General features: G+C 36.3%; 1 protein-coding gene across 12 annotated transcripts in view; it reads left to right on the top strand.

Moving 5' to 3' along the window:
• LOC111245102 (exonuclease mut-7 homolog) overlaps positions 1 to 13181 on the top strand; it is a 48875-nt gene that overhangs the window by 27456 nt on the left and 8238 nt on the right. For 11 of the 12 annotated variants that reach the window (XM_086981954.1, XM_022792952.2, XM_022792949.2 and 8 more), the window contains one exon: positions 1896 to 4712. The exons of the other annotated variant lie outside the window; for it this stretch is intronic. In XM_086981954.1, coding sequence (XP_086838080.1) covers positions 1896 to 2286 — 391 coding nt within the window. In that variant the 3' untranslated portion in view covers positions 2287 to 4712. Of the gene's footprint in view, positions 1 to 1895; positions 4713 to 13181 lie in introns of those variants that run through there. 12 annotated transcript variants of the gene reach the window in all.

The raw sequence follows: 13181 nt of genomic DNA, 5'->3' as shown, positions 1-13181 counted from the left end.
AACTTCGGTTTTATTTATGAGAAAAAAAAAAGTCGGGATCCCTTTTATTCAATAAACAGCTCTTTAAAATAGTTTTCTAAAAAATGTCTTCGTGATTCCCTTTAACCGTTAGCATCTCGAACCGTATTTATCACACGTCTTAGGTTAAGAATTCTTTCAATGGCCATTCGCATGCTTTACGAAAAGTAAATAATTTGTGTTAACTTACGTCCTTACAAAAAAAAACCTTAATTTTGGTTGGATACCTAGCCAAATCTGCCCGTGTCTCTTATTTTTTCGCTGACCTTAATAATTATTGCTGCACACTCATTTGGGCTAAATGAATTAGAAATAGGTTACTGACCCCCAACTTAATACTTTCAGTACAGACCGAGGTAGTGTCGAGGTAGCGCCCAGAACAAATCTGACCTCACGAGCCGATGTTTCGTGAGTTTGCCAACAAGTGAGTAACCCCTTAGTAGAAGTATCTTTGTTAATCACCGTGTAGGCCTTCTCCTTCCGTACGTTATGTGGTACTCAGGGTGTCTCTCTTAAATAACGATTGTCGAAGTTATTCAGGCGAGTAGCCTTTACACTCTTGAATTTTTTTGTCAGGATCCGCATTTCTACTAGTAACGAGAGCGCGAATGTTTGTCAGTAACGGTAGTGTAGTTGACAAAACCAAGTTCTATTTCTATTTTAGTTGTCTGAGAACGTCTACAGATAATTGCTGATCATATCCAGCAACTTTTTTGAAAATAGCTCTTTTTCAAGAGCTCCATTGTCACACCCTGTCCATTTCATAATATCTGAAAATGCTTTCACACTTTTTGTTGTTCTTCCCGTTTTACACGGGGAAACAAGCAGTCCTCGTATCTTTTCGGCCATTGAATTCATCTACAAAAAGGAAACGGACACAACATTTTATAAAATTATAAATGAAAATGAAGGCTGTATATGTAAGATTTTATGGCTCATTAATTATTTTTACCTTGCATGTTCTTATAAGCAAATGTAAGGCAAACGAAAAACGTAAGATTACAGCAATTTACGTACCAAGTGTTCATTTAATTGCTTACGCGAGGAACTTAACGTCCCCTCTACAGTGTGTCAAATAAGCTTAAGGTTAGCCTGTAGATAGCAAGATCTAGTCGTTTAAATAGTGATGAACTAAATATTTATTTACGCGTTGCTAGTTGTACATACGAGTTGACAACATGTCACGAAACTAGTCACGTAAACTCATATTTATGACAGTGTAACATATTGCTGTGTGTATGTAATAATAGACTCAATATTCGAGTTACGAATTTTTACTAAAACAATTTATATCAATAGTTAACTATATCGCAGTGTCTTACTTATTGGGTTCTTAAATTAGTTACCAGGGATCATGCATAATTCCCGTGCATAATCGTACATAATAACCATTACCTCATCAAATATGTTAGCACAGGGCTTCCACAACAAAAGAGCTTCGCAAGCTTTCCACAACAAATAAAGCAAATGCTATCACCTCTGTTGGATAAGCGCAAATCTGTTTTATTTGATGATATTTTACTCCTGTCCAATCTTATTACAACTTGCCGTATTCTCGTCGTTATCTTTGCTGTACTTCTTAGTTTTTTGTACTGTGCGAAGGCAAAGCTTTTAAAGCGAGATGTCTTTCTCCTCACCAAAATCATTTTATGCCATACTGAAAGACTGCAAGTGAGCATATTTGTCTCAATTGCCCTTGAGCACAAAATGTTGAAGCTGTATTGCTTTAACGTTCTATGCAGCCTTGTTGGAATAAATGCGTTCATTCTAGATGATGTGAATAAAAAAACCGCCGTGTTCTAATGACACTCATTTCCACCGATGTACCTACCTTTATTATGTACTATATAATAACCAGTTTCAATTTTTACGCGCAGGGACGATGCCAAGTTACTCAAAGATTTTATGGGTCCGGTCGAGATGGAATCCGTTAAGGACATGGCATTAATAATGCGCGCTCTTGAAAAGCTTCGTCCCGAGCATATGACACCAAAAGGACGTGTGTTTCCCGTTGTTCGTGGTTTATCCCGCCTCTGCAACGTTCTTCTGGGGCGACCTCTTAACAAATCAAAAAAGCTCTCAATGACTAATTGGGAGAAGCGGCCTTTGGCGAAGGTATTTCTTGAGTATGCTGCGCTGGATGCTCATTGTCTTGTTCTCTGTTGGCGCGAATTGCTCCGACGTTTGGGGAAAAAAGCCGTCGAACTAATTGATATTTCGGTTATTGCCTATAGTGTTGAAACCGAAGCACTGCGTCAAGCCATGTGAGAGGAATGTTAGTAGCTTACAATGTTCAAGAGGTCTAAAGAATATTGTCCATACCAATGTAACATAACTATGTAAAGCTTCCATTATATTGAACGCTTTTTATCTCGATATTAGACGACTAGATTATTTCACGCATATGTATTTATATATATGCTTCTTATGTCGTGATGTTCTAAAAGCGCTTTTTGGCAAAGCCTGTAAACTACATGTGACCTAGAACCCGAGATCATCTACAATTGTACATTCTTATGTTTGACCTTCACTGTTGCATGATTCTGATTATGGATATACATTTACTCATCGTCGCCATAAATATGTGGAATGTGCATTTCTAGTAAATGTAAATGAATCCACTAGCTAAAACCAAGGTGAACAAGGTTCGTAGCCGCTTTTCTATAAGCTACATATTTTCGTTATATTTCTTTGTTAGAAAGAACATTGTATTTTTATTTTCTAGTCATATTTTTATCTCACCTATCTATCCGCGCTTCATCAAATCTTTCCTTTCTTTTCAAGTAGCCATACACTGCTTCCCGCACCTACCGTTAGTTAAAGCTGCAAAAATAGTAACGGAAATCTTCGGGATTTACCCCAATAAATGTAGCAATAGGACAAAATTTTGTGTTCCGTCAAAATGAATTTGCTGGAATGGATCACCCAAATTCCTAACCCAAAGGATAGAAGTTTCAATAGACTATGCAAAGTTCACTATTATTACTAAATTTATATATTTCTGTTTCACTCAGTATGCTTACTTGCACTCCATTACTGTCAATCACTGAAATAATTGTGCGTGCATACGATCCAGTTTTTGGTTATTTTTAAAAATTGCCCATATTTTCTCTGAGATTATGACTAGCAAAGCCTTTTTCGTAGTTATGTCGTAGAACTTGCATTGATTGCACGATTTGATCCGATTTCAGCAGCTACGAGCCTTGTTTACGTTGATTTTAGGTTATGAATTTATGTTGACACTCCGATCACATGCAAAGACTACAAATAAATGTACATTCACAACCAAAATCATATTATAGTGGATGTAGGCTAAACATAAGCATGTATAATCGGACCTAAGGCGAGTTAGGTTACAAGCTCTAAGCAAAAACAAATGAATGTAAACTACGTTCAACCGAAACTTGTACAGTTGTACACTCTCATGTTTGGCCTCCACTACTGCATGATTCTGAATGTGGACATACATTTAATTATCTTCGCCACGTGTGTGGTATGTGTAATTTTTTTGTAAATTGAATGAATTAGCTAAAACAAAGGTAAGCAATATTCGTGGCTGCTGATATGGGATCGAGTTGTTTTTATTATACAGAGTGAGACCTAAAGCGGAATCGAAATAGGCCAAAAGGGGTATGCTAGATAAATCTCATAATCGCGGCGCGAATATAAGTAATATATGCGGAAGGCAGCGAGTAACTAGACACGCATGTTTATTTAACGAAACGAACTATGTAAATGACCCGGAACAAAAGGCAACAATTACAGTAATAATATCTTATCAATTAAGAAAGATCATCGAAGCTCCTCCAGGAAGATTCAAATTAAATGGGACACGAAATTTTGTTTACATCTACCGCTATTACTACTTTCAGTGAAATCTGTAAGTTACAAACAATTCTATCGCTATTCCAGTAGCATTAAAGGACTGCAAAGAAACAGCGATAGAGGCATAAGTACTTGAAGAGTCCAGAAAAGATTCGGTAAAGTATAGAACAAAAAGAAGGATAGCATCGAAACAAAGTAGTTAGAAAATAAAAATGTTCTAAAAATAGAAATCCAATAGCCGTGTGTAGCGTGTAGAAATATTGAGCGTCATACATGATAGTAGTATTAACTCAGATCAGTGTCAAACATAGAATTAAGGAATCGTATCTTACATATTACTATTTGTACATAGAACTTAGTAACTTCACGATATGACTACACTAAAAATATTCACTCTTGCAACCTCTATTGACCACCAATAATACGTAGATATGGCCTCGATGGTCGTTCCAAGCGGTTGCGCTTCTAAACTCAATGCTACCTATGACTGAAAGAGAAAGAAACTTCCATTAGGGCTGCTAGGTTGACTTTACCAAGAAATGCAAACTCTGTGGCGCTTGTAGTTTTGCTATTATAACTATGATGCACCTTCATTTTGCTAAATGAATGCACATCATATTTCATAATAATAACATAAATATATCAGCGTGGAGGATTACTATTACTATTAGTTTTATTTAAATTATCGTTTTTTTTTTACAATAACTAGAGTAGGATGGTAGTCAGGTATAAACGCGAAAGCCAAATTCCAATGTTCTAATTACCCGTAGCTATTACGAAGATGTCTGTCATATCATCGAAATGTTGCTTATAAAAATATCTGCCAGCAAAACCAAATAGACAGTAAATGCACATTCTTGGGGTACAAACCTTTGATGTTCTTAATGGTACTATGTGATCTAAATCTACGTTTACTGTAGCGTCTGCATTGAAATATTTTGTAGTTCGATGTAGGCAGCCTAGCCAATTTTTCATGCCGTATTGTGGCTTAGCTGAGTATTTTTCATCTTTTAAGTTCATCATACAACATAACGCGACTTTGCGTAAAATTTGATTTCAACTTTTCCAATAAGATCAACATAATTTTATTGATATCGGTGACATTTTTACAAGATGAAGAAATTTGGGTATAAGGGTAATTTAATGTCATGATAAAAATTTCTACGAATATTTCACGGGGAAGCAGCAGTGTTTTCCAATCAAGGATGATCATCAGTCTGTGATGATTATTGCGATGTCGCAATTGTACAGCGGTCGAAACTAACAAACCATTTAGAAAAATAACAGATATATTTAGGCTGAAATACATCACACTTAAGAACAAATATGACCATTTCATTCTCTACCCACAATTGAAAAACCCTCTGAACCGCATTAGGTCTATGAAGAAGTCCTTTTGATCGATGTCCGAAAAATTTATTCTTTGCTAGTCGACAAGTTATATAAACAGTTGTGTACCATTTAAGACCCTTTGCCCTATTAATTTCTTTAGTATTTTTTTAATATATTTTTGTAAATATTTTTTTTTATATTTTAGTAATAATAAATATTTTAAAGCTTATTATGAATTCGGGTTTTGATTTTTCAAATACAAAAAAAAATGTTTGATTTAGCAAATGTAACTTATATTAAAAAGATCTTATATTTTTTTTGGAACTTGAAAGATTATTCATTTCAAAACCCGAACTATACGGAAATACCTGCAGGGCAAAAGGTATTAATATGAGTACTATTCGAATTTAATTAAATTAAAAAACCAGCGAAATTTGTTGGAAAAAACGAGGAGATTCTAAGAATAAGTACAGGTATCAGATATCTTATCATTAATTTTGGACCTCCTACTTTTATAACGTTTGTAGGTTTTCTACTATTTTCAATGAGCTTACGATTCTCTTGAAGTCGGTTCTCTGAAGAAAAAATTCTATTAAAGCGTTTTCTTTATCTTTTAATCCTCGATTGCCACAGTTTAGCTTTTTACGGTTATTTTATTTCATGACATTAAAATCGTCACACTGTACTAAAATAATACGCTCACCCTAACCCCAAAGTCAAAGTAAGGAAATGTGGAATCTCATAGAAGCGCTCATAGAGTTGTAAAGAGCTTTCTAACAGCCATTAGTAATCGACGAGTTGGAGGCAAAGAAAGAGAAGTCGAAAAAGGTAGGATCTAATATTTTGTATATCTTGATCGTTCCGTAAATTTAGAAGGAACTCAGAAGTCCAGAAAGGACTTCAAAGTGATTTAAATGTCTATGCTGCAAAACAAGTTGGGTGAGTGAAGAAAAACTATTTTTTGCTATAGTTGTAAAGCTGTCTCTCAACTATCTTTCGGCGCCATGTTTGATGTTAGTCAACTCGCACCAATCTTCAAAGATGGAGATGTCAAAAGTGCATCGATGATCCAAATGTTTTGCTTCTAGAAAAAGTTCAATGCGACCCAAACTTGTGAGAAAGAATTTTTAGGGTAAATAGACCCAATAATGTAGCCGACTGCACGGGAAGGAGATGGTTCGCTCGTTTTCGAAGTGGCAGCTTCGGCATCCGAGGCAAGGCACGTTCAGGTCGACCCTTTAGCTCTGAGGACGTTGAGATTCTCATTCGAAGTCGATCAAAATACACGTATTAACCTTCGCCAAATTGCGGAAAAAAAGAGGAGAATCTAAATCAAGGGGTCAAAGACAGCGAGCAACGATTACGTCAATTGAGCAGACATCTGGGCCAACCATCAACTGATGAACCGTGTTCGCACAGCCGACCATCTTTTGAAATTGAATAAGAAGAACCTTATAGTTGTGTTGCTAAGATAATAACAGTAATGAAAGGCGTAGAGTTTACGCTAAGGTTTGTTAATAGCGAGGCGTAATAGTGTCCTTTGAACGAGAATTAAAGCCGAGCCCTATACAAAAAAGGCAATGCTACGCATTCAGGAACGTGTTTTTTGAAATTTTTAAACAAGACATTAATTCAGTTAAGTACTGTGAACAGCTCGACCGTGCAAGGTAAAGTATCGAAAAAATGCGCTCACATATGGCGAATACAAAAGGAGTCGCATTTTAACATAAGAACGCGAACTCACACATCTTTAATGATCTGCCCAAAATACCCGCCCGAAATGATTCGTACAATTTTTGGCCGGTTGACCTGACCTGGCTCATAGCCCCAACCTTGCTCCTTCCAATTATTTTTTCCGGTCCTTGCAGCACCCTCTTAATGGGAAAAATCTTATATCTTGGTAAGATGTAAAAAATATTGATCAATTTATCGAAAAAAAGTTCTGGAAAAATATAAATGAAAACACTGCCTGAAAAGCAGGCGGAAGTAGTCGCTAAAAACGGATAAAGGGTTGTTTGGGTTTAAATACGTACAGTTCGAAACGAACTTACAGGACGGCCCAATATTGTGTAAGTATAAATATATTCAATTAAGTGTTGAATACTGTATAAAGTAGAATAAAATCGTCAGCATGAAACGTGTTCTTATTGCCTCCCAGTATTTTGTTGTAAAAGTAAGCATCATATGAAATTTATACATGGCCTCTGGAAAACACTGAATGGTCATGGTGCCTGCTGAACTTCTAAACTTCCACTAAACTCTCTATTAGTCATCTCTAATTAATATAAACATCAATAATAAGATTGAGGACTCAGAAGGCAATAAAGCAATTGCTTATTCCATTTGTGAAATTTAGACATTACAGGAAGAAATCTAATGCACTAATGATGCAAACTACGCCGTATCGTCTCGGTAGCTGTCTTTACCTCTTTCAAGATGTTTCACTTTTTTCAGGAGTTTAATCAGACATATGTCACGCGGGTGTTAAAATATTGTATTTAATCTAGTGGAAGAAACCTAATTCTTTTGAATTAAAGTTGCTCTCTAGGCTTAAGGAAAGTTGTGGTAGACCCCTGTTTTACAAGATGTCAAACTCCGGCAAATACCTTATTTTGGGTTTTTGTGTATTGCATACTAGGGTATTTTTTCAAAGTACCCTGAAACTAATTAACAAAATTACATGACAAAATGAGGTGCACAGATAATACGTGTTGTTTTTTTTTGTGTAGCTAAATTCTTCTAAATGGCGGCTGAGTGCGCATAATGGTGACGGAACATCCGACTTGCCCTGAAATACTACAAAGTTGCATATGCCGTATTGCTGATCTGTTGAATGACGTAGCACAACGTATTATTTCAAATTCTAAATTAACGTATAGGTAGGAATCCATGAATTACCTGAGGTTTCTATCTAAAAAAAATAAGCGTGGAGACAAAAGTTGAAGTTGATTTTGCTACTACCTTCATAGGTTTTCTAACTAATAAACAAAGTATATTATCAATGAAATCAAACTGCCTAGTTGTTTAAAATTTTTCAGCTTAAATAGCGTACTTATTACGATAGTTAATCGTAATTATTTTAAGAGGTCTATCGGCTTAGATTTACAGAAAAAACTGGTATAATTCTGAACGACTCTTTAAATACAAAAAAAAAACATCGGAGAAACCTTGCAGAGGAATACCTACATTCTTTGTCAAAAATAGCCAGAAGTGCGCTCGTTTTATCAGACGAAATCAGTGGCATGCGTCTATATGCCGAGGGATACATTTTCCTTACAGGACCCCATCTTAAAATCGTTCATCGGCATTAAAATCCATCCAATTGGCCCATTACAGATTATGGAAAAAGAGGCTCATTCCGTGATCAACCATGGTATTATTTAGTTGCCCCAGCTCTAAAGGACATATAGTTTCTAAAAAGGCTCATCAATCGTGCGGCTCTGAAAAGATGCTATAAATATAATTGCCGAAGCCAAAGAGTTTGTCGGTAACACGAGTATTTTTTAACAAGCCGGTTATCATTTACGTATGGAAATGAAAAAAGACAAGTTCATATCAGGTGCAAAAACGAGTTAACAAGTTGCGGTTTTATCGTCCGGACCTTCAACTGTACGTACTGATTACAATCTTTTCAAGTAAAGCTGTAAAACCGCTAATGATGTTTCTGCAAATACAGATATTGAAGACAACGCCTTATTCTCCATCCTTCTTTCACTTTCCATAACGCAACAACAAGTTTTATAAGAGCTGCTGGTGAAGAAAAATTAACTTTTTGATTTTAATGATTTTCACGCCATTCAGTATTTCACGCATTGATTCATCGGTTCAGTATGTACCAGCACTGGTGTCGGTGTTGTATAATCCCCAAATTTAAAACGTCATTCCATATCTAGTGTAGGACAACATTATACGGACGGTATTCAACATAAACATTTAAAAAATGCCATCGGCTTAAAGTCGGTCGGGTGACGCTGTTTAATGTTTCCGCTCTGGAAAGTTATCTAGTGAGTATAGGAATGGAACGCTCTTGACTGCCGGGCTATCAAGATGGCCCAACACAAACTTTAGTCGTGGAGAAAAATCACGAAGAGAGGTGTCTGCTACAAGCTGCTGTTCTGCTTAAAAATCAAACAACTGACTACTATTTAACAGCATGCGTTCAGAAAATGGCATTCCACAGCAAAAATATCTCGAACTCTTCTGGAGGGCATCAGCGAACCTTACAGGTCAGGAAGTAGCATTTATGTGACGAATTCATTGACCCCAGGCCTTCTTTCGGCTTCTTGCCGAGAGGCACATCTAACCTTGTGTAACTCTTTCGAACGTGCTTAGTTTCCTAGCGACAATAATGACAAGCATAAATAATGACAGGAGATAATAACGAACCTTGCAGACTAAAAGGCTCGCCGCTTGATAGCGGCTGACAGTAAGGTTCAGACGTAGGGTACGGACAGTGGGACTGTACACTTGTTAAGTGTTGCCTTTTCTTACATCAGCAAATTTTTTCACCTGTTTAACTCCTTCAATGGCAAAAAATCACTTCATATGCCACAGATTTATATAGAAAAGCCCTGTTAGCGATAATTATTAGACACCCCCGGCGTCCCGTTCCATTTTAAAATAATCTCTAAAATAACGCATAGATCTCCCTCGCTAAAACTATTTCATATGACGTTAAGCCTCTAGCTAAGCCACAGAGAAAGAGGGGCAAATATTCCATAAAGCAACTAAATCAGATGATAGCATCTTATCTGAAACAAGTAACGAAACTTTACCGAGGTACACGAAACCGGCAAATTAATTTTATTGTGTATGGTTTCTACCGCAGATTAATCCTGATCCATAAGTTCCACAAAACGAATTGCTAATACACTAGATATTAACAACACAAGGGTTGTATGGTAATTTACTGATTTACTGGTGTTTCACAGTGCGTCATAGCTCCTAGGTGATGCTTCATGTGTGCTACTCGCAGACTGGTACTTTGAAATACCTACACTTTTTAACATATTCCTCCTTCACTGTATTACAATCAATGATGCTGTAAAATACGTTTACCATACAAAAAGTATTTACTAGAACTGCAATAGCAAAGTTAGTAAAGGACAACAAAAAAAGCCTACTTTCTTATTGTCTATGCATCCGACGATGTTTTAGCATACACTAGTTTTACTAACTATCGTTTTGGCTGCAATACCCAAGTTTGTTCCTACTGCTGTGTTTGAGAAACCTTGTGCTCTCATTTATACATATGATTTTACGTGAATTATTGCATTGACTGTGGGGTACTCTCACTATTATCACCATTATACATTACAATTTCCTTTTTTCGTTACAAGGATTCTATATTAGCATGGTCTTTCGGTTTAAGATGTGCTATGGTAGCTCTGGTCGAATATATTGGGCGAACGATCACCATGCTTGTGACACAGATGGCTGCGCTGCAGGAGTCTGCGAAGTAATGACAACAAGTGTTTGTTGAACCGATGTAGTCTCTAGTGAACGCAAGGTTATCTCCATCTGCAGTTCGCTGTTTTGGTGCATCATTGGTTCGAAAATTTTTGCTACATATTTTGAGTAAGGTCTGTGTTTCGCTCCGAAAGTTTTTTTAGAGTTGTAACTCGTTTGTTGCACTATTACCCAAATGATGTAACTACAAAGAACTACATCAGTGATATCAATGGCTAATACCTAAAGTTGTTTGGTATATATATATATGAGGGTATATATAGTGTACAGTGAGGTTTTTATCTTTTGTACGGTTTATCTATAATATGTAGCAGGCATGTGCTTGATTTATGATTCTTACAATAGAATGTATTGTCTGCCTTTATTTTAGAGCTTATTTTCAGATTTTATCAAATCACAAACTTATATAAAATACTTGTTTCATTCCGCAGAGAAATGTCTGTCATTTGATGAAAGCAATCGATCGTACAGATGTACTTATCGCGAGTTAAGTTAGCTCTACTTAGTCTCACTGCGCCATCTTAATATGCTAGATATTGCCAACAAAAGAGCGATATGGTGACTGACCGATTTATTAGTGATCGATAACGAGCTGCCTGAAATATGTCGATAAGCTATGGTCTATGTATAGTGTGTTCAGACATTTTGAAACAACTATTTCTCGTAATACGAACGACCGCTGGTTTTGTAAAATGTGAAACACCTTGTATTCAGTACAACCACATATCGTCGCCCCCTCGCCTACTAACGAAAATCAGTAAAGGATGATGATTCTATGCAAATTAACATTGTACAAATAATTTCATCTATATAAATTATTATATTATAGCCTTACACAAGTTTCCGGTTTTGGTTATACGTCATTGGTATGGTTTAATTACATGTCAATGTGCACATAAGTACTCAGATATGTGTATTTCCATAAGTGTAAATCTATTTTCTCTGTTAAACTTTACTTTTTGATAGGAGGGTTATACAATGCACAGCTCTTCAGCAGTAATTTCGGTTATTCTAAATGAAATTAAACATAGAATCCACTTAGGGCCATATTCGGCCATATATCGAGAATGTAAGCTATGTCAGTGTCAACCAAATCAGTTAAGGGTTGCATAGATTATCTGCAAAGCTCTCACGAAATGGTTCTTGCAGCCGAAAAATTAGAAGCCGAAAAGAACAAGAAGCAAGTAGTTAGTTTTACATGTTGATATAAAAATGTCATACGAAATATGGGTATCGCGCTTGCTCGTTCTGAGCAATAGCTGTTTTGTGTCTTGGGTTTATCATTGAACGACCTGCATCCCAAAAGTGCGATTCGGGCCGGTGTTGTGCGCAGCGGATGACTGGACTTCGCCCATTATCACACTGCATTATTGCTTTTTAAACCTGCTAAGAGGAAACTCGAGAAGGTAATGACGAAAATCGTATTCCAGTACTTAATTGTACTTAAATTGGAAAAATTTTAGTTGATGACTGCAAAACATGCAAAACCCTAGTAAAAAAAAAACAGCTGCTTTGCTTATATTTTTTTTTTCAATTTACAGCTGATGTTTGAGACAATGTAACGATCAGTGCTTGCATGTTTCTTATGACTAAACGTTTAGGTACAAATTCAACGATACAAATTGCACCAAATTCCACCTATACATGCGTCTTAAAAAACGTCAGATATTTCATAGAATTTTTCATTGTAATAAGAAGAAAGAGGGGTTATATACCCCCTGTTTTATAAAGTGTCATCACATACCTATTGTTAAACGAAAATAGCGCCTGTGTTCTGATATCAACTGCCGTATATTCTTTTACGCAATATATTTTATAATAAGTAAAGTATAGCTATTTCAGAAAGTTTTTTTTCAGTATCTATGATTATAGATGCACATTTGAATCTACACACTGAAAGCAGACGTGAGAGATATATTTGTCCGCAAAGGTTGATTCGTATCTCGTGCTTCTAACTACTTTCTCTGCGAAGGAGAAATAGCTAACCGATCTTCTAGGTAGATTTGTAGTTATGGACACAAGCGCGACTTGTTTCTATAAAAGTTTAGGATATAAATACATCCGTATTTCAAGTGATTAAAGCCCATTAAGTGCCGTGAAGTTGGAGAGTCGACCGGAAAGCTTGCGGCTGCTATTTTTTGTAGGAAACAGTAGGGTCACGGTTAGCTATTTTGTCAAGGACAGGAAGACAACGCGTTTTAATGGTGCATTGTAAGAATTAGCATAATCCAGAGAAACTTCTGTTATGCATTACGTAAAACCTATGCACGTTCCCCTTGTTTGCAAAAACCCATTCAACACCGTATTATATTGATTTCTATAGCTACATTCGTGGAAGCGATACCAATAGCTGTTATTTTTTTGCGATAAATATTTAGTTGCTGCATGCACTACTTTAAATACTTAATAGAGACAAAAATTGGTTAAATGGGCATAAGGCATAAACCTACAAAAATCATTCGTATTTTACAAAAACGTGTTCTTAGACCCTTACTGCCAGATTAGTAAGTGGCCGCGATATCGTTGCACAGTTTCCC

This window comes from Varroa destructor, unplaced genomic scaffold (assembly GCF_002443255.2).
Source record: "Varroa destructor unplaced genomic scaffold, Vdes_3.0 BEIS01000002.1, whole genome shotgun sequence".
In the NCBI taxonomy this organism is placed as follows: Eukaryota; Metazoa; Arthropoda; class Arachnida; order Mesostigmata; family Varroidae; genus Varroa; species Varroa destructor.
This window is presented reverse-complemented; position numbering and strand designations above follow the sequence as displayed.